Source organism: Heterocephalus glaber, unplaced genomic scaffold, assembly GCF_053883595.1.
Source record: "Heterocephalus glaber isolate CG9 unplaced genomic scaffold, H.glaber_assembly_v1.0 deba00001608, whole genome shotgun sequence".
In the NCBI taxonomy this organism is placed as follows: Eukaryota; Metazoa; Chordata; class Mammalia; order Rodentia; family Bathyergidae; genus Heterocephalus; species Heterocephalus glaber.
In genome coordinates, this window is record NW_028258379.1 from 41,174,806 (window position 1) to 41,195,243 (window position 20,438).

The 20,438-nt window shown below is 64.7% G+C and overlaps 1 protein-coding gene across 3 annotated transcripts; it reads right to left on the bottom strand.

Annotated features, from left to right (window-relative positions):
* Positions 1-559: 559 nt before the first annotated feature.
* On the bottom strand, positions 560-20,025 carry Jag2 (jagged canonical Notch ligand 2). 3 transcript variants are annotated; one of them, XM_004836836.3, is made up of 26 exons: positions 19,614-20,025; positions 19,101-19,451; positions 13,355-13,412; positions 11,697-11,948; positions 11,508-11,568; positions 8,977-9,107; positions 8,769-8,888; positions 8,558-8,671; positions 8,232-8,345; positions 7,986-8,099; positions 7,849-7,895; positions 7,583-7,756; positions 6,705-6,855; positions 6,475-6,627; positions 6,282-6,395; positions 6,036-6,149; positions 5,847-5,960; positions 5,640-5,756; positions 5,280-5,307; positions 5,118-5,203; positions 4,445-4,558; positions 4,237-4,352; positions 3,592-3,840; positions 3,108-3,239; positions 2,090-2,246; positions 560-1,933 (listed from the first exon to the last, which is right to left on the bottom strand). In XM_004836836.3, exons 1-26 carry the CDS (start codon positions 20,022-20,024, stop codon positions 1,428-1,430), a joined length of 4,098 nt encoding a protein of 1,365 aa, XP_004836893.2. In that variant the 5' UTR covers position 20,025; the 3' UTR covers positions 560-1,427. The 3 variants fall into 3 exon arrangements, with proteins under 3 accessions (XP_004836893.2, XP_021099034.2, XP_004836894.2); XM_021243375.2 differs by lacking the exon at positions 8,232-8,345; XM_004836837.3 differs by lacking the exon at positions 7,986-8,099.
* Positions 20,026-20,438: the final 413 nt, after the last annotated feature.

Consider the following 20,438-nt stretch of genomic DNA (forward strand, 5'->3'; position numbering starts at 1 on the left):
CAGCAGGACACAGGCCAGCCACTTACAGACCACAGACACATGCTCGGTGACCACACGGAAGTGGCTCCAGGACAGATGCCGCCACAGGTCAGGATGAACAGCTTTCTTCTCCCTTCGACGCCATTCTCGGCTTCACTCTGTTGCCATCTACACAGGTGAGCGTATGCATGCCGGCAGGTCCTTGGGGTCAGCCTGGGCCCTGCCCATGGTGCTGGGCCCAACTGTTTGCACCAGTGAGCTGTGGCTGCTCCTTCTAGCTCCCTTCTCCCAGATCCAACCTAGAAACCAACGCACCAGGACCTCGACAGCTCTTCGTGAAGCGACTTTAAGCAGCTTCCTAAAGCTCTTTGGTGGCTGTTGGAGGGTAGGGTGCCAGGCACCCAAGCCCAGTCCACCACCAGGGGACACCAACACTCTAGGCCTGTGATCCCAACGGGTCCACATTACCAGGTCAACCTCACTCCCACAGCCACCAGGCCCGACACCCAGACCAGGGCCCCTTCCTGCACCTTTCTGACTGTACCCCAACTCCAAATAAAAAGCAACAGCACTCAAAGAACAGGGAGACCAAAATGTTTAAGTTATTAAATCAAATATACAGAGTGATTCATTTAATATGTACATATGTACAGAAATGCACTTTCACGAGGGGCAGCCAGGGCTGGCACGGGGCGGAGCCTGGTGCCCACAGCAAACGCTGACAGTTGCGAGGGGTCTGTGTGAAGGCACTTGTCACAAGCTTCGGTTCTGCCACCGTCCCAGGGGGGACACGTGGTGGGGGAAGGGCACTTTTGAAAGCAGAGCTGAGCGGTCTCTGGAGAGGTCTGGGCAGAAGCACGGACAGCAGGCTGGGCTGGCACCACCTTGGGCTGCACCAGCGACCTGGGCCACAGCAGCAACCAGGGTCACACTGACCGCTGAGATCCTACTTCTAGCCACGGGTCCCAAGACACCATGGGCCACACTGTAGTCAGCCACGGGTCCCACTGACAGCCAGGCCAGGCTGACAACCGCAGGTCCCACTGACAGCCACGGGCCCCATGAGGGCCCCGGGCCATGCCAATAGCCACAGGTCTCATGGGCTCTTTGGTCTGGAGCCACAGAGAAACCAAGTGAGGAATAAAAAAGAAGATTCTGTAAACAGTGCACGACCTTTGGAAACAAAGGCCACACGATTTGGTGAGAACACAAACACGCTCCGCTCTGGCCTGCACACAGCACGTGCGACACACTGAAACTTTACAAAAATAGCAACTATCCGAGAATACTCTGTTGTTTGCTGCCTAACAGGTACTGAATAATTTATACAAGGCTAAAGAAACATAGAAAATAAACATTTGTTTTTTGTTTTTGGTGCTTTTTTTACACAAAATAAAGAAACTATGCACATGGTCTGGGCCTCCTGTGGTCTGGCAGGCGGTGCAGCCCTACTCCTTGCTGGCGTAGTGTGTGTCCTTGACACTCCTGACTGCACGGTTGTCCACCTTGGGGCCCAAGGCCCAGCGAGCTGGTCTCCCTGGGGAGCAGCCTGGGTCTTTGGTGCATTTGTGCGAGAGGAACTTCTCTGCCTCTGGGGAGTCCTCCTCTGCGCGGCCTGACTCATCCTCCTCATCCTCTCCGCTGCCCCCAGGGCCGACTGGCCCAGGCAGCGCCTCACCTGCTCTGCATGGTGGCGGTGTGAAGTTCTTACACTGGTACAGCACATCCTTGTGGGCCCCGCCGCCTGGGCCGCCGCCTGGGCCGCCGCCGGCCAGCCGCTCGATGGGATTGCGTATGGGGTTGAGCGGGGCCCACTGGTTGTTGGTGCTCTCATCTTGGGGCAGGCGGCTCCTCTCCCGCTCTTTCCTGCGCTTCCGGGTCCACCACACACAGATGACCACACAGGCCAACCACAGCATGCTGAACAGGCCACACAGCACCGGCACCAGCAAGCCTGGTAGAGGGCACACGGGTGGGAGGCCACTCCAGTCTCAACATCCCTCTGGGGCCTGGCTGGAGGGGTCCCAGGCCAGGTGAGCTGAGCCCACCCCACTGCTGGGCAGGTCCCCACAAGCCCCGGACTCCGGGGAGCCCCTGCCACCTCACTCACCTTCGGAAGAGCCTCCCATGACCACAGTCTCCACCTTGACCTCAGTGATGGCCAGCAGCAGCGAGCTGTTACCCCGCTGGGTGACGGCAGCCACAATGGCGTGGGCTGCACTCTGGATCAGGCTGCTGTCAGGCAGGTCCCTCGCAGGGCTGAAGGACTGCACCAGAGGCCCGGGCTGTGGGCCCAGTCCAAGGGCACCCTGCCCACAACCCAGCCCAACCCAGCTCCCAGCCAGCTCTTCTGAAGCAGGGACAAGGGCACAAAGCATCCAGCTTGGGGCTAGGAAAGCTGGGCCCAAAGCTGGGGGCCTCGCGGGAATGTGCAGCTGGGACACACCCACTGGTAGATCTGGGTGGCGTGGCCCGTCCCTGCCCTTTCCAATGACCCCTCACTGGCCCTTCTCAGTCTGCTCCCCGCCCCACCAGACCCCAGACTTCACAGCTGCAAACAGCAACACTGCCGGTGCTCCCCGTCCGTGTGCCCCATGGGTGCGCGTGCTCTGACTCACACTGGCCCTCTCCCTTCCGTCCACTGCCAAGCACCCGGGCCACCTGAAGCTGAAGGCGGCACCCCACGTGAAGGCAGTACGCCTGCCCAGGGGCCCCGACCCGGTTCTCACGGCTGAGCAGGGGTCCCGGCTGGCCCTGTACACAGCCTCTGGAACCCAGCACCTGGCCCATCAGGTTGCCCAGCCCCACCTCTGCAGCCCGAGCACCCTCCAGGCCACACAGCCAAGCCTGCTGTGGGCCTCTGCTCCAGATGCATCCCTCAGAGGCTGACCCCATGGCTACTAATGCCAACTGGCCCCACTAGCCTTAGATGTCCTGGCACTCTGTCCTCACGCCCTCCAACCTCTGCCCTCTGGTTCCCACCTAGCTGCTCAAGCGCCTAGGGACACAGTGTCCAGCCAGCCTCAGTCCCTGTGCCCTATCCTCCTGCCCTCTGACACGTCCCCCTCAGGCCTCCAGCCCATCGCAGGACACCCGGGTGTCCACAGTGGACCCCTGCCCACACTCACTATGGCCACTTCCACAGCGCTGGCCCCTGAGGACACCCGGTCACAGAGCAGCAGGAGCAGACGTTCTCGGGCCACGGCCCTAGTGGCAGGCAGGGAGCGGATCCCAGAGCAGATGGCGCCTACAGTGGTGCCCTGGGCAGATGGATGGCACATGAGCAGGTGAGGCCAACAGCTGAGCCACCCGCTCCATTCCCACGGCTAGCCAGAGGCTGGGGCGGTCGTACCCGCATGCATGCCGGGAGCAGGGCAGAGATAAGGGATGACATCTGCCCCGCCCTGTCTCAGTGAAGGAGCTGGGGAAGGGATGAGAGGGTGAGGGCCAGGGAAGCCAAGCCTGGATCGCAAGGCTGGGACCTTGGCCATCACCCCAGAGTGGGGCACCACGGCCACCCCACTGTGTCTACACCAGGGGCAGCAGGACACGAACTCCCACCCGGCATGCCCAACCAGGACCCAGGGTCTGGCACCAGGCCCACATGCACACCTGGGGTACTTGGTCACGGTCAAAGCGCAGGGTGAGGCGTGCGCAGTTGTTGTCCAGGTGGCCAGAGCGAGGCTGGCAGAGGGTGCTGGGCACCAGGGGCTCCTCAGCACCACACTCACCCCAGGTCTCACAGGGCGGCTGCAAGCACTGGCCCGGGGCCTTCTCCCAGCACTGCTGCCCTGGTGGACACTGGGCGCTCAGGGCAGTAGGCTGGCCAGACAGCAGACAGGGCTTCCAGCCACACCATACCTGGACCAAGAACACAAGGAGGGTCAGCAACACAGGGCAAGGACATCAAGGGGCACACGCAGCGAACCAAGGCCTGGCCCTGCCCCCACAAGCAGGGCCTAGGAGGAGTGGGCTGAGCTCCACAATGGGAAGGGCATTCTATAGACAAGAGGGAGCTGGTGGTGCCCAAGCCAAGCCTCAGTTTCTCCAACCCAGAGAGGAGGGGCAGCCTGACTGTGCCTGAGGCCCCTTTCAGTCCATTCCGTCCTCCCAGGACGTCTTGGGGGGAACTACCAAGGCCCTGGCCCACCCTACCCTGACACAGGCCTCCTGATGTCTCAGAGCCAGCCCCAGGATTAAGAACGTGCAGATCAGCGTCAGTCGACCGGCCGAGTGGGGTTCTTGCTCAGGCCCTACCTTGCTGCAGTCCCGGTGGCCATCTAGGCAGCGGCAGCTGTTGCAGTCCTCCAACCAGGAGCTGCCATGTGGGAACGACATCCCCCGGGCCCAGCAGGACCTCCTGAGCCAGATAACTGTGGGGGCAAGAGGAGGGGTCAGAATGGTTCCCAGTTCTGGTGGCCAGGACTGCCCCACACCTTGCCCAGCACCATCCTTGCTGCCCTACCATCCTGGCAGCGGGGGCCAGTTAGGCCAGGTGGGCAGCTGCAGCGGTAACCGTCGATCTCGTCCACACACGTGGCCCCATAGGCACAGGGCGAAGACTGGCACTCATCCATGTCTATAGGGAGAGCCTGTGCTCAGCTCCCTGCATGGGCCGGCCCAGGCTGGTGAGGGGAAGCTGGAGCTTACATACCTCAGGTCACTGGGTGCTGCACCCACTCAGCCACCAGCCCGCAGGGCCTGCAATCACCTGCCTGCAGGGCCTGGGCTGGGCTGGGTGCTACACTGTCACTCACCAGCACAAAGCCTTCCAGACCCTGCAGGCCTTGCCCTCCCCACCTGCCCCTGTAGTAGGAGGTACATGCAGGTCTGTGGAGTCCACCCCTTCCCAGGGTGCCCCCTTTCCAGAGCTGAGACCAGTGGACCACAGCCTCACAGCATGGAAGACTGACATCAAGCTGCACCCCCTGTTGCTGGTGCCCTCCTCCTCTTAGGACCTCTGATGCACTCCACCATGGAACCCCACCTTGCCCCAGGGGCCCTGCAGGACACAGGTATGTGGTGCAGGGAAGCAGGATGTACTGTCCTGCCCCCAGGCTGAGGTCCCCTAGTGGCCAAGGGCTCCCAGGGCCCACCCCCATAGCACCCCACTGTCCCCAAGGCCACAGGCTGCTCACTGATGCGGCAGTCAGGCCCTGCAAAGCCGGGAGCACATTCACAGCGAAACCAGTTCACGCCATCCACACAGATGCCACCATTGTAGCTGCAGGGAGAGGGTGGGAATCAGGGGTCCTGCCACAATGCCCCCCACCCCACCAGCCTCCTAGGGCACCACTCACCAGGGCAAAGGGTTGCAGTCGTTCGTGTCTGGATTGGAGGGAAAAGAGGGGCAGTTGGCCCAGTACCTACCTGCATAGCACCCTCTGTGCCAGGCTGGGGTGCCCCGGGCTTGTGGGAGCACAGACACTGCACTGTCCAGGCAGTGGACAGGGGAGTGCAGGAAGGCTCGGGTCCCCAGACAGGGTCTCCAGTGAGGGGGCTTCACTGGAAGGGAGGAGCTACAACTCAGCAGAAGCCCGGGGGAAAGAGGGGCACCATAGGTCTTAGGGTGTGAGCCAGCTGGTGGGCTAGAGGGAGTGGTCCTGGGGCGGGGCTGGGGTCCAGCTGGTGTCCACCCCCCAACACAGGGCCCGGCTCACTATGTGTGCAGGTGCGGCCCTCCCAGCCATCCCGGCAGATGCAGGAGAAGGAGTCACCGCTGCCCACACAGGTGCCCCCATTCATGCAGGGGTTGGAGAGGCAGCTGCTGTTCTCGGCTGCAGGAGGGAGAAGGGGCTGCTCACCCACCCAGCCAACCCGGCTCAGAGGGGACAGGGGAGGGAACAGGCACAGCACAGGCGCCTCACCAATGGTGCAGGTGCTGCCCTTCCAGCCGGGCAGGCAGGCGCAGCGGAAAGTATCCCCACTGTCGTAGCAGGTCCCGCCGTTACTGCAGGTGTAGGCGTCGCACTGGAACTCACCTGCAGCCACATGGCGCTCAGCGGGGACCCGGTGCACCCGACCGCCCTTCCGCACACAGGAGCCCAAGGACTCACGTGAGTGGCAGGTCTTGCCCTTCCAGCCGTCGTCACATGCACAGTAGAAGTCGCCAACTAGGTCGTGGCAGTGGCCGCGGCTGTGGCAGGGGTCGGGGAGGCAGTCGTTGGAATCTGGGGGCGAGGGCGCCGGTCAGTGGGGTCACTGGCGCCCGGGGAGGAACAGAAGAGCCTGGCCTGGGCCCACCCCCGAGGTGGCCGTGCGCTCCGGCCAGGCCCATCTCGGGGCAGGGTGCCCACACTCACTAGTGTCGCAGAGCTCGCCCTCCCAGCCGCTGGGGCAGAAGCAGCGGAAGGCGCCCACTGCGTCAATGCACGTCCCCCCATTGTGGCAGGGCTGGCCCAGGCAGTCGTCGATGTCTGCGGGACAGCGCAGGGGCGGGTCCATGAGCAAAGAGTGGGCCGCGTCGTCCCCGCCCCTGAGCAGAACGCAACTCACTCTCGTGGCAGTAGGTGCCCGTGAAGCCACTGTCACAGACGCAGGAGAAGTTGCCCCCGGGCTGGCTGACACAGTCCCCATGGGGGCCGCACACACCGGGGGGCATCACGCTGGGCCCCCGGGGCCCCCCCTCAACGCCGCAGCTGTCGATCACTGTGGTGGACAGATGGAGGGGTCAGGCCCGCCCTGTCAGCCCCCAGGCCTGCCCCCGCCCCCGGCTCACACCCCACCTCTGCAGGCTCCGCCAGGGCACAGCGCCCGGGGCACAGAGCAGTTTTTGCCACTGAAGTCCTCGGGGCAGGCGCAGTAGTAGTCACCCTCCAGGTTGTAGCAGCGCGCACCGTTCAGGCAGGGGCTTGGCTCACAGAAGTCCGCGGCCACCTGCGGCCGGGACAGGGGCATGTCCATGAGAGCCCAGCCCCTTGCTAGGGACAGAGTGGCCTCTGTCCACACGAAGTAGGGCCCTAGGCATCCCTGAGGCTGGGTCACCACTCTGCCCAGACTATGAGCCCCTCGGCCCTAGGCCACAGTGCCAATGACGACACGCAGCCCCCACCCAACCAGGCCTGTCCAGGCCCCATCAGCTGGACGGAAGCACCTGTGGCTCCCCCTCGACGCCATGGAGGCCGTTTCCTCTGCCTCCCACGGGTGCATCCGGCCTGGGCTCCTCCCACGGGCAGGAAGGCCAGCTTCTGACCCACACTGCCAGGCTGTGTCAGGGCTCAGACAGGGTCCTGCCTGGAGCCAGCCATGCTCGCTGGACCCAAGACTGGGCCTCTGCTGGGGACCCCAGGAAGCTGGCTGGTCAGGAGCCACACTCTGTACAAAACCCAGCCCGGAATCACAGGTGGTCGGGGTGAGGGGGGCCAGGGAGCAGGGAGGAAGCAGGGGATGGTGCGAAGAGGGAGGGCACAGTCCCAGGGGCGATGCTCACTGCTGCTGTGGGCCCACTGGCCACCCCCTCAAGCCATCGGGCACCCATGCTGCACAGGGCCCTGTACGTCCATCTGAACCACAGCGGGGCTCAGTGTGGCCTTGGTGACCCTGTGGACCCCAGAGACACCTCCCACCGCAGCCCCTCTGGTGGGATGGCAGCAGCGGGCCTCACCTCGCAGAGTGGTCCTGAGAGGCCCCTGGGGCAGTGGCAGCGGAAGCCATTGGCCAGGTCCTCGCAGATGCCACCCCCATGGCAGGGGCTGCTGGCACACTCGCCACGTGCCAGCTCGCAGTGCCGGCCTCCGAAGCCCCATGGGCACATGCACTGGTACCCGTTGACCAGGTCCTGTGAGGCACAGGGCCATGAGCCTCCCACCCTGCCAGCCCCAATCCCACACTCCTCCCGGGCTCAGACGGGCAGGTGGCAGCTGGCCTTACCTTGCAGGTGCCACCATGCTGACACTGCCCATGACAGTCTTTGATGTCTGTGGAGAGGGCACAGGGTAGGTCAGGCAGGGGTCTCCCGCACTACCCTGGCCCCTCCTCCCCCGCCTACGCGTCCCACCCGTACTGACTGATGTGGCAGTTGGCGCCCTTCCAGCCCGGGAGGCAATCACAGTAATAGCTGCCAATCAGGTTTTTGCAAGAAAAAGCATTAAGGCACGGCTTCCTGTCACACTCATTGGCGTCTGTGGACGAGACAAGGTGGCTATGGGCTTGGGGCCCGCCCTGTGCACCCAGCACCTGCAGCCCAGCAGCAGCCACAGCCACAGCCACATGCACAGCTCCCGGACCATGCACCCACACCCTGGAGCCCTTACCCAGCTGGCACGTGGCCCCCACCCACTGCTTGGGGCAGATGCACTCGAACCCATCCACCTGGTCCACACAGGTGCCACCTGCTGCACACGGGTTCGAGGCGCACTCGTCGATGTCTACAGGGAGAGGACAGAGGCCAGGGCATGGCATGTGGTCCCCAGGAGGCCAAGTCCCCCATGTGCCCTGGCCTTCCTGCCACTCATCCCCTGGCCACAGTGTCTACAGCCATGAGTGGGCACCACCACTGTGCCACAGGCCCCAGAGCTCTGCCCTCTCCCAGGCCCCGTGGTCGCCAGGCTGCACTGGCCGTAGACAGGCAGGCACTCACCAAGTGCACAGGTAGGCCCACTCCAGCCTGGTGGGCAATGACATTCGAAGCCAGACGGCACCTCATGGCAGGAGCCCCCGTTGGCACATGGGTTGGAAGCACAGGCATGTTCAGCTGCAAAACCAGAGTGAGGTGGCGGGAGTGGCACCCCCCCCAGGGTTCCTCCCCCGGCCCACGTGGCTCAGGAGGGCGCAGTGACCTGCCCACTCACCCCGCTCACAGTTCTTGCCCGAGTAGCCATCAGGACAGGCACAGCGGTACTGGTCAGGCTCGGCGTTGATGCACGTGCCCCCATTGATGCAGGGGTGGTGGCTGCCGCAGTAATTCAGGTCTGCAGACGGAGTGGGACTCTCAGGGGACAGGCCCCGTGAGACCTCCTGCGCTGCAGGCCAGGCTCACCCGCCCGGCCACCCCGCTACCTTTGTCACACAGCAGGCCGCCCCAGTTAGTCTCACAGTCGCAGTGCCAGGGCTCCACGCAGCTGCCGTGCACACAGCCAGGGTAGGGGACACACTCGTCACAGAGCCTTCCCTGCCAGCCGTAGCTGCACCTGGGAGAGGCCAAAGGCAAGGCTGAGAGCTATCCAGCCAGGCAGGAGTCACAGCCCGCCCGCCGCCAGCCCCACGGTCACAGGCACTCCTGGGTGCGGGCGGACTGGGTCAGCCCCAGCTGTCCCGTCACTCCTCCCTGAGCTATTCTGGGCCTCACCCGAGCCAGTCCCTGAGAGCAGGCGCCAGGCAAGGAAGGCCCTGCGGGGCCCAGGGGCGTACGCCAGTGCTGCCCAGCCAGGTGCTGCCAGGCCAGGAGCAGTGTCCCAGATATCAGGAGAGGGCTCCCACCCTCCTGGCTGCATGACCTTGGGCACTGCACGTGACCTCACTGCTGTTCAGGGGCAGCAGCTACTCTGGCTCTCAGCAGAGGGACATAGGGGCCACAGGCTGCCCCCCATCTCTGCATTAGCTGCCACCTTGTGAGAGCTCTGGTCATTCTGGAAAACAGCCTGGGACCTGTGGACTTGGAGGTCAGGACCTCAGGCCTGGCTCTGCCCTATGTCCCCTCAGGAAGACCCCAAGAGGCAGGTGGGCAGGTGGCACAGCCTTTGGCCAAGGGTCACCCTGGGCCCAGCGGGCCACCCTCCAGGCCCCTTCCTAGAGCCCTCACGTCCTGTGGGACGGGAATGACATCCAGGCGTGTCACTTCCACAACGGCACCCGCCGCAGGAGTTATTTTTATAGGAGGAAAGACCACAGCCCTTCCTGAGCCGCCTGAGCCACACAGCCCCAAGGGGAATCAGTTCAGCTCACTACGCTTGGGATGGGGAAATTGAGTCTGGAAGCAGACAGCTGTGCGATCCAGCCCCATGTGCGCAGGGCAGGTGCACAGCGGGCCTTGCGTCCCAGCCACAGTCCCCTCCAGGTGGCTCAGGCAGGCTGTGATGTCTTGGGTCACCCGCCAGGGAGCACATGGTGAGCGCAGCACTCAGGCCTCTTGGTCCTGACAGCTCTCTCAGGGTGACCACAGCAGGCCCCCAGGCCCCCATCCCCAGCACCCCCGGCAGGAAGGCCTGGCCATCTCTGCAGCATCCAGCTGGGGGGCTGAAACCCGAGGCAGAGGTGGCTGGGCCTCGCCCACGAGGCCGGGAGGGTGCTGAGGCGTACCTCCTCCCCAGGCCTTTGTACCAACACTGCCACCCAGCTCGGTCCTGCCGGAGGGGCTCCTCTCCCACCCCTACATCCTAGATGAGGACACAAGGCGAGGACGCTGTACAGTCAAAGCAGTGTACTGTCTATGGCAAGGACGGTGCAGTGCCCGAGACAAGGACGTAGTGCGCAGTGGCACGGACCACGTCTGTGGAGTGACTCCCATGCTCTTGGAGTCCAGTGCCCACGTCCGGACACGGTCACGGGGAAGGGCTCTGGCCCTACTCTCCTGTCGCACCTGGCTGGACCTGGCTTCCAGGTCCAGCCAGCCAGTGGCCCATCCTGCACTGGGCTCCCGCCTGGCCTGGAGACCCCCACAGCTCATCCAAAGGTCAGCGTGTGCAGCTGACCCGGCAGTGAGCACCAACCTGGCTCCTCCCCTCCAGCCAGGCCACTCCCAGCCCCACCTAGGATAATGGGTCCCGGGTTGCTGAGGGGCTCAGTCCCACAGCAGCAGCGCCACCTGGTCACACTGACTGTGCTCACTCAGGCCCTCCCCACCTTGCCCCAACCAACCCGTAGCACCCCCAGAGCAGCCCAGCTCCCCATGCCCACAGCCTACCTGCTGGGGCTGGGGTGCTCCTGGCCTCTCTCTCCCCTCCCTGAGCCCAAGCCTTATGCCACTGTATGCCACAGGCCCCCACCGTCTGTGGCCCGGGCCCCAGTACCCCATCCACCCCTTGCCTCAGGCCCTTCCCCTCCTGGGCCTGCTTCTCCTTTCCCCTCCTACCTCAGCCCCACCAGGGCCGCTGTTCACCGGCTCATGCTAGAAAGCTTGGGGTCTCTCTCGACCCTACTCACTTCCTCCCAAGCCCACATTCAGCCCATCCCTGCATCCTTGCCCCCCAGATGTCTGCAGGATGGGCTCACCCCCACGGCTCCCGGCCCTGTGCCCGGCTCAGCCTGCCCTTCACAGTCCTAGGGGTTATTCCCACAGGCTGTGTGGTCCCCGCTCCACAGGCCCACAGGCCTCCCCATCCCTCACCTCCAGCTCTGCCTCAGTGTGCAATAATCCTCACAGGGCTCCCCTTTCCTCGGGCCCCCACCCTCGGCGGGGCTATCTGCCAGATAGCGCCCCCACCCCTGCCCCTTGGGGCTGCCAGTATTCCGCCTCCCCCGCAACGGCTGTGGGTGGCCACCTCCCGCTCTCTGCACTGGCCTCCCCGGGTGCACGTCCAGGAGGCCCTGCAGGTCACCAGCAACTGCTGGCTGAATGGCAACAAGCAGAGGAGGGGCTGCCGAGCGCTCACCTGCACTCCCCGGGCACGGCACATCCCCCGTGGAGCAGGTTACAGCCTTGTCTGCACATGGCTGCGGACAGAGGGCAAGAGAGGCCCTGCTGCGGCGGCCGCCCAGGCCGCCCCCCCCACAGGCCCCCGCCCCGGCCCGGCCACGCCCCTTCCCCGCCCCCACCACGCCCCCACCCATGCAGCCCTCACCATCCTTGCATTCCTGGCCCATCCAGCCGTCCAGGCAGGCCTTGTTGCCATACTGGTCACAGGTGTAATGCCCAAAGAAGTCGTCACGGGGCCGGCAGAACTTGTTGCACGTGGTGCTGTAGTAGTTCTCATCGCAGCGCACGCGGATCTGCAGCTCCAGGTGTGCCACATGGCCACTGAAGTGCAGGCTCTTCCAGCGGTCCTCAGGGTTGATCATGCCCGCATGTGACACCCGCTCAATCAGCAGCTCCTCTGGGGGCAGAGTCGGACGCTCTCACCCACTGTCCCCAAGAAGGTGACCAAGGAAACCGACCTAGCCAGGAGGCCTCAGGGGCTCGAGGACAGTATGGCAGGGGAGGCAGCAGGGACCCTGGTCACTGGTCAGGCCCCCACAGAAGGGCTGGGCCCAGCAACACCCACCTGGCCCTGGCCCTGGCCCACTTCCGCCTGCAAGCCCCAAGTTCTCCTGACACCCCACTCCAACACCAATGGACCCACTGGGCACTGAGTCCACCCCGCACAGGGGATGTCACTCAGCCACCCTCACTTCACTCTTGCACAAAACCCGATCGGCCAGACATGCACAGCTCAGCCAACCCCAGCAGGCATCTCTGGGGCCGGGAACACCTGAGCAGTAAGGGCACAGAAGCTCTCTGTCCAAGCCTTCCAGGATGAGAGCAAAGAACCATGAAGACCCCTGCATCCTGCTGCCTCCAGCCAAGGGCTGGCATGGGCGGTCTCCTGGGATGGATGGTCCCTGGGGTGCCCCCCTCAGCAAGGCCCCACATCTCTGTCGAGGCCCCATTGCCCTTGCTCTGGCTTCGACCCCCCACACACTGAGCCATGGGTTTCCCTATGGTATCCCCAGGACTGCCACTGGTTAGGCCGGAGGCTCAGCCAGACTTGGCACCCAACTGCCCACAGTGCTCCCAGTATCTCTCTCACCTGCAGCCACACTGCCCCTGACCACATCCTCCATCCCTCAGCCAGCCTCAGCCCTGGCCCCTACAGCCCCACAGGCTGCTTCCATACCGCAGCTGAGAGGCGGGGTCCTCACAAGGCCCACAAGGCTCTTTGGTCTGAGCCCAGCCTCGCTGACCACCCCATCCTCCCACCTACAGCTCTGCAGACACCAGCCACCGTCTTCCTTGGGGCCTGCATGGCCTCCCCACCTTCACAGGACCCCCCGCCTCAGGAGGCAGCCATCAGGCCCCTCCTTCCAGGACAGACAGGCAGAGAGGAGCCATGCAGCCGGAGCCACATGAGGGCTCCACACTGCCCACATGGTCCAAAGAACACACACAGCAGAGCCTGCTGTGTGGAGATCAGGGTCTGCAAGACTACAAACATGGAAAAGCCTCCTAGGCTGGGGATTTAGCTCAGTGGTCCCACCGCCTGCCTCACAAGAGCAAGGTCCTGAGTTCAATCCCCGGTGCCAAAAAAAAGAAAAAAAAAGGAGAAGAAGAAAAAAGAAAAGCCTTCTAGCAGACACGATAAAAAGAGAAACCACCCACATTCTCTAGGTACATGAAGTTTTTGGCCACAGGAGCCTTTATCTCCTCCAGACAAAGGATGAGGAACCTGGCCACAGGTATCTCTGTGGCCTGAGAAGGCCCCACAGACAGCTGTCGCCCCCCTGCCAGCCAGGGCCTACTCACCATCTAAGGTGGTCTCGTTGTCCCAGTCCCAAGCCTCCACGATGAGGGTAAAGGAACGCTGTGGACAGAGGAGGGTGGTCAGGCACCTGGGACCCTCCCCCACCAGAGCCCAGGATGGAGAGAGATCCCCTAGGACTGGGCCTTATGCCAGCCTGGAGGGCAGGCAGCCACAGGGGCAGGGCAGCAGGCACCTGCTAGAGTGGCACAGGAGGCCGGGACACCTCCAGCCCCACTGGGGTCTGACATGGCAGGAGCCCCCACGGTCCCTCCATAGCCCCGAGAGGGACAGCACCATGGTCACCCTCACTGTCTCCCCTGGGCACATGGGGTACCCCCTGAGAGGCCCTGCCAGGTCAAGCTCGGGGGGTCCCCCACGGCAGGGTACAGTAACCCAACACCTCTCCCCAAGGCAGGGCAGGACAAGTCAGAAGACCTTTGCTGCACAGGTAGGAAACTGAGGCCCACAAACCCCTGGCCCTGCCTGGCACAGCCTCGGTCTATGGTCACTGCTGTACCGCACCATCTGTCCCTCCTGCCCCCAGTTGCAGTGATGCAGGATAACCTGAGTGGCTTATGGCAGTGCCCAGTGCCTGTCCTCAGGCACATGCAGAGCTGCCCACAATGGTCTGCAGCCCTACACATGCCGCTCAGCGCTGTGAACATGGCCTGGCTCCACAGGCCTGCTGGCTTCCCACCCAAGGAGACTCCCTGTGGGGAACACCCAGGCTCCTGCAGCCCACTGTGCTGGGGAAACCACATGTCCTCGCCGAGGCTGAGGGTCCCTACCTGCCCATCGCCACTGCCCCTGTACCTGCCCACGGACCAAGCTCCGAGCCTGCCATGCCCCCTCCTCCTTCCCCAGCCCAGCTCAGGATGGGCCCTGGCCCTCCCAGCCTCCCAGCCCAACCATGCTCAGCCTCTGGACACCCAGCTTGGTCTCAAGGACAGCACCCCAGATGTAACCACAAGACACTGTGTCCCCTCCTGAGCAGCCGTGGACATGGAGCCACACTCACTGGAAGCAGGGCTGGAAGCACCCCCGGTCCCACCTTGTGGGGCTTACCCTCCAACCCAGACCCGCAAGCCTTCCACCAGCATCCCACAGCGGCTCTCTCCAAGGCTCTCAGGACGAGGACCACTGGGAGGGCAAGGGTGTGGGGCAGGACTCGGTACAGCTGGCGCCAGACCCCAGCAGACAGCGTTCCCGGAACTCAGCAAAACAGGGGCTGCTGGGGCTGGAGTCAGGTCTGAGACCCATGGGCCGAACGATCACTCGAGCCCCTGCACAGGCCAAGCTGGTAGCCCGAGACCAGAGCTGCAGGGTATGTCAGTGGCCACAGGCCTGCCTCCTGATCGCCGCCTGGCCACACCTGGGCTTCAGGACGCGCAGGAGCTCCTCTTGGCTCCCAGGAAACCCACTCCAGGCACCCAGGTAGAGTTACCGTCACCCCCACTGAGCTGGGCTCTGGTTACCTGCTCCCGCGAGGACATGCGCCTGCCTGCCGCCCAAGAGGGCCCCACCGCCTGCCAGCTGGGCTCCCTACACCTGGATGGCAGGAAGTCACCTGGGTAGAACCTGAGCCGGCAGGTGGGCAGCACCTGCGCCCCCTGCAGTGCCCTCCTGTGCCGGCCACCCGCCAGCACCCAGGGCCACCCTTTGCAGGTGACACCCAGACCCTGTGCTTCCAACCTACCAGGCCGCAGCCTGGGACAAGGCTTTTTCAACCCCCAATCCTACCAGACCAAAAAGGACCCTAGGCAAAAGGAAAAGTGTCCTGCTGTATTCTACTACAGGGACTGGGACCAGCAGAAGCAATGGAGGCTGGGCAGGGGACTGAGGATGGTCAAAGAGCTGCCACCTGCCCAGACTTCCAGCTGGCAAGGGGACTCAGGGTGCCTGCCTGCCCGGGCATCGGAGACCCACCCTCGCCCACAACTCCCCGCCCACCTCCACCACACCCCTCTCTCTCTGCCTCAAGGATAAGCCCTGACCCCCCGACCCCATCTGTCCCCCAAACAAGGTTAACAGGCACCAGACCAAAGCCATGGGAAAGGAAGAGGTGGGCACCCCAGGCCAACGCCCCAGGCCCAGGGTCTGCCTGTCGAAAACCCTCAGCGTCCTAACCTGGGCCCCCATGGAGCCAGGGGCCAGTGCTGGTGCCGGTGCCGATGCCGATGCCAGAAGCCCTAAGCACAGACATATTTCCTGAAACCTGAGCTCTGGAGAGATCCAGGGCTCTGCCACCACCCTTACCCCGGGAAGAAGGCGAGGGAGTGGCCCAGGCCCCAAGGCCATGGCAGGAGCGGCCCACCCCAGAGACCAGTGAGGGCCCTGCTCCACCCTAGTCTCCCACTCTGAAGGGAGGCAGTGGGCTCCAGTCCCTCCCACAGTCACTTCGGATCACAGGAGGCCAAGATCCAGCCTCAAGTCCATGCATGGGCACAGGGACCAGCTCAGGCTGGGGCTGGGGACAGGGAGAGGGTCTGGGAGTCCAAGGAGTGGGTGCTGTCTGGAGCCTCACCCCTCAGGACCTCTCATTGGCCCCAACTCTGCCCCTACTCTGTCTAGACAGCAGCTGGCAGCTGCTAGAAGTGTGTGCCACCCAAGGAACCCTAGAAGCCATGGTTCCTTCCCAACCTACCCTGCTGCACGCCCTCCCTGAGTCCCTTCCCATGCCACCCCCACCCCAGGGCCCAGGGATGTGGCCCTCGGCCACTTCCAAACCCTCCACTGCCCAGGGCAGCCCTCCTCACCTCCTGCGCCCTTTGGGATGCCAAAGCCCCGGACAAGACTCCCAACCTCTATGGCAGTCAGCCAGGTACAGGGCAGAGCCCACATAAGCAGCACCACCCACAGAGGTCCCATCTGAGGAGGTGTGAGCAGTGCTGATGCAGTGGCCTTGCTTCAGAAGGGTCCCTGAAGATGGACGAGGGGTTGAAGGGGATCACCACCCAAACCAGCCCGTCCCAGGCAGGACACAGGGCTGGGATAGTCTCAGGAGGCCAGACCTTCGTGCCAGATGGGTACAATGGGCCAGGATTTGTGTCCACATCCCCACCCTGCACCTGGTCCCTGACCAGCCAGGGTAAGTTACACCTGCCCTCCCCTAAATACGGCATGGCCCTCAGGGACTCTAACCTCTTCTGCTAGGTAGCCAGGGGGGCTCCAGTAGACCCCAAACTGGGTGCCCTGCAGTTCCACCTGACTTCACAAGGCCCCAGGGAAAAGCTCCACCCTGCCCAGCTCAGGCAAGGAAAGCAGACCCTGCTGGCCACAGACGGAGCATCAGAGAAGGATCAGCCTGGCCCATCTGGCCATCCACAGGGCCTTGCCCGCTTCTGTTCTTTCCACACTCCATACCCACCATGGGGCCTTCCCTGTATCACACCACCCAGCACAGCTGCTCCTCTGGCATCAACATACCATGCTCAGGACAGGTCTGCCCCTAAGAGCCTCATCCTGGGCAGGGCTCTGGGCCAAGCAGGTGGGCTGCCAGGCAGGGACAGCCTCAGAAGGGGCATGGCAGCTCTTCTCCGTGCAGCCACTACAGGACAGAGTCTTGGGCTGCCATGACACCTCAATTTCAACCACCCTGCTCCCCACTCAGCCAGTAGTGCCCTGAACCAAGGAAAAGCTTCAGTCCCTTCCAAGTGGCCCATCAGCCACTGCCCACACCCACACACTACTGACACATGTGAACAAACGTGGGCTCCACCCTGGCAGGCATAGCCAGGCATCAGTGACAGCCCAGGGTGACACAGACCTCCTGGGAAACAGGTAAGGCAGAGCTAAGAGAGGAGGACAGCCCCCACTGGTGGGGAGCACACTGGGTGCCACAACCCTCCACATTCAAGACCTGGGCCCACCCACTCAGGGAGGCTGAGCCCATGGCATACACAGGGCATGTGCAGAGCCCAGCCAGTGCCTGGTCTGCATCCACACCTGCCCTTCTTTCCCTTTCACAAGGCCCCCCTCAAGCCTCTGGAGCCCGAGCCCTAGCTGGCCTTAGAGAGGACTATGCCATTTCTGCAAAAGCCCCTACCTCTGTGTCCAGAAGCCTACACTCAATTCTTTGTCCAGGTGGAGCCACTGCCCCAGTGGGCACCTGGATTCCACACATGCTCCAGCTCATGGGACAGAGCCGGACTTGCGGCAAGCTGGAGCAGCACGGCTCGCGGCTGCCATCGACTGAGCGGAAATACCAGGGTGCTGGCATCATGGCACCAGCTCCGGGCTGGCAGCTGGGCCACATGGCAGAAGAGAAGGGAAACGGGAGTGCCCGCCACCGCTGGGCAGGTGTCTGCTCCTGCCTGGCTGCCTGAGAGAACCAGCCATGAACAAGGGGAAGGAGGGCAAGCTGGGCTGAAGTGTGGGGTCTGGGTTCCGGGGAAGGCGAGGGCTTGCCTCATCAGGCTCCACAGTGGCCAGCCGGCCGGCAGGGCAGAGAGCCACAGGGACACGCGTTGGCCCGCCACATTCCTCCAGGCCTCCCTGCCCCCACACCCACGGCTGCCAACTCGAGCAGAAAACACATCCTCAGGTAGCGATTTGGAGCCGCGCTGGCTGGGGCCCAAGTGCAGATGACAGGCTGTGGGCCCTGCTCAGACCTGCCTGCTGCGCACTGTGGGGGCGAGGGGCTGGGCTGATCCTAACTGCCCGGGGCCCCTCCCCTGTCTACCCCTGCCGTCTCCATCCCAGGGCGTGTTTCCCACCCCCTGGCCCTGGGGCTCAAGAGATACTGAGCCCGGAGATCAGTGGGGGGACGGGATGACCAGAGGGGCCTGGCGGGGCTCAGAGGGCACAGCCTAGAGCCAGGCGCCAAGGCAGGGTGAGGGAGGCCCTGCAGGTCCAACCTTGATCAGCCCTGACCCGAGTGCCCAGTCTCTTCCAGGACGAAGATACCAGGTGGACTCATTCCTGCGTCTTGGGGCCACGGTCAGAATGCTCTTGGGTTGTCTGGCACCCTGCTCCATCTACTCCCAAATCAGAGGCACACCCTAACCCTAACCCTAACCCTAACCTGCAGCGTCACACTGAGGACCTCCACAACAGACCCTCTCATTCCTGCCCCCAAATGGTGACCATGCATGTCACCCTCGGTGTCCACGTATGTAAGGACCCTCCAGTGCCACGACCAAAAAGTGGACAAAGTTAAGCATCACAAGGCTCCTTGTCCAGGCCCAGGGGACCCACTCACATGAGGCCTGCCTGTCTCAGGTGCTGGACACACTCCCCCACACATATACACTCAAGCAGGCCCAAACCTCCAGCTCCTGGCTGACCAGCCCTTCCCAAAAGAGATGCCCCATAGCTCTCCCTTGGCCTCTGAAATACAACAAAACCAAGACGGCGGCGCTACTACCTCTTCTCCTGCAGGGCAGGAGCTTCGGCCAACACTCGACACAGCCGGGTCCCAGGAGCCTGCCCGTGCCCCTGGGCATCCAGGAAACTGCGGGGCGGGCGAGGCTGGCCACCGGCCCAGGGCGGCTCCGCTGAGGCCTGCCCCAGGCCGGCCCCAGCACGCGCAGCGCACATGCCTCTGCCGCCCGCCGACCCCAGGTGCCTCACGCCTCTCCGCCCAGACAGACACGCGCTGAGCGGTGTAGGCACACGCCGAGACCCCGCGCCCGCATCGGCCGCCCCGCGCCCACGTGGCCGGGCACGGACCAGCCCGCAGAGCATGCCCCCGGAGGGCTCAAGGCCCGCGCAGGTGTCGGAGGGGCCGCGGGGGAGGGACACACGTACCGGCCAGGCAAACTGGAAGGGGATGACGACGAGGCCTGGGTCACGGTCGGCGCTGGTCCGCGCCCGTGCGCGCACTCGATCCCCCGCAGCGCCCGCCGGCGGCAGGTAGAAGGAGTTGCCGCCCAGCACGGGCGTGGTGCCGTGGCCGTAGCTGCAGGGCCCCGTGGGCGTCACCTTGGCCTGGTATTCTTTGAGGCACACGCGCACGTACGTGTCGCACTCGTCGCGGCCGCAGCCTCCCGCGCGCGCCGTCCGGCCGTCGCCGTCACAGCAGGCGCCGCTCAGCAGCTCCCCATTCGCGTTCCGCAGCGCGCTCAGCCGCAGCTCGAAATAGCCCATGGGCCGCGCCGCCTAAAAATAAGGCGCGGGAGAGCCGAAGGAGGCGCGGGCCGGGGTCCGGAAGCCTCGCCGGCCGGCCCCTCCTCATCCGAGGGCCCGGGCCGCGGAGTCCCGGGGGGCGACCGGTGCGCCCCGTCCGCGACCCCCTCCGAGCCGCACGCGCGCCCTGCTCACCTGCACGCACAGTGCCAGCAACAGCAGCAGCCGCCGGGGCAGGCGACCCTGGCCCCGCGCCTGCATCGCCACCGCGACCCCGCCCGCGGCCCGCCGCCGCCCCCCGCGCCCGCTGCGGCGCCGCTCTGGCCTCCAGCGCCCGCGTCCGCCCGCCCTCCGAGCCCGGCGGTGGCGGAGGCACAGGAGGCGGGCGGGGTCGCGCGTGGCGCCGGGAGCGCGGGCTGCGGCGGGCAGCGTGCGAGGGCGGCGGCCGGCTCCTGAGCCGGCCCGGCTCCGGCCCGGCTCCCACCCGGCTCCCACCCGGCTCCCACCCGCCGTGGCGGCGGCGGGTCCCGGCCTCGGCTCTGCGCGCCCGCGCTCAGGCACCGCAGCCAACAAGTTCGATACGAGACTGACAGCTCGCTCGCCCATTCGTCACCCGCGCACCTGCATATGCATGAGGGGGCGGGCCCGCGCCGCGGGGTGGGGCCGGGAGGGGCTGGGGGGCTCCCCGGGGTTTTAAACGCGGCGAGGGTGCGGTCTGCGCGCGGGGCGGCTGGGCGCAGGGTTGCGCCCTCTCCCTCTCCAGGCCAAGCGGGTGCCTCGGTGGCCGAGTCCCGGCTGGGGTGGGGGCGGGGGGAGCGCTGAGGTCGCCGCCCCAGTTCCCTCCCATCAGTGCGCCACCGCCTCACTGCTCCTGGCCCCAGCGGAGATGCCGCCTGCCGAGCTAGCCAGGGGTCCGTCCCCCGATGCGCGCCCCTTTTCCCCCCGGGGCCCTCTGGCTCCGAGACCTCCTTTAGCTTCCATGCCGGCTGAAGGGGGCGCTGCTGCCCTCCGACGCCGGCC

Bases quoted from the DNA above. Each gene is read 5' to 3' on its own strand.
- Jag2 (XM_004836836.3), bottom strand. From the start codon at position 20,024: ATGGGCGAGCGAGCTGTCAGTCTCGTATCGAACTTGTTGGCTGCGGTG. The intron at 8,100-8,231 runs GTAAGGGCTCCA...TCTCGTCCACAG, and splicing joins GGGGGCCACGTGCCAGCTGG to ACGCCAATGAGTGTGACAGG. The intron at 5,204-5,279 runs GTGAGTGGTGCC...CTCTCCCTGCAG, and splicing joins GACTGCAACCCTTTGCCCTG to CTACAATGGTGGCATCTGTG.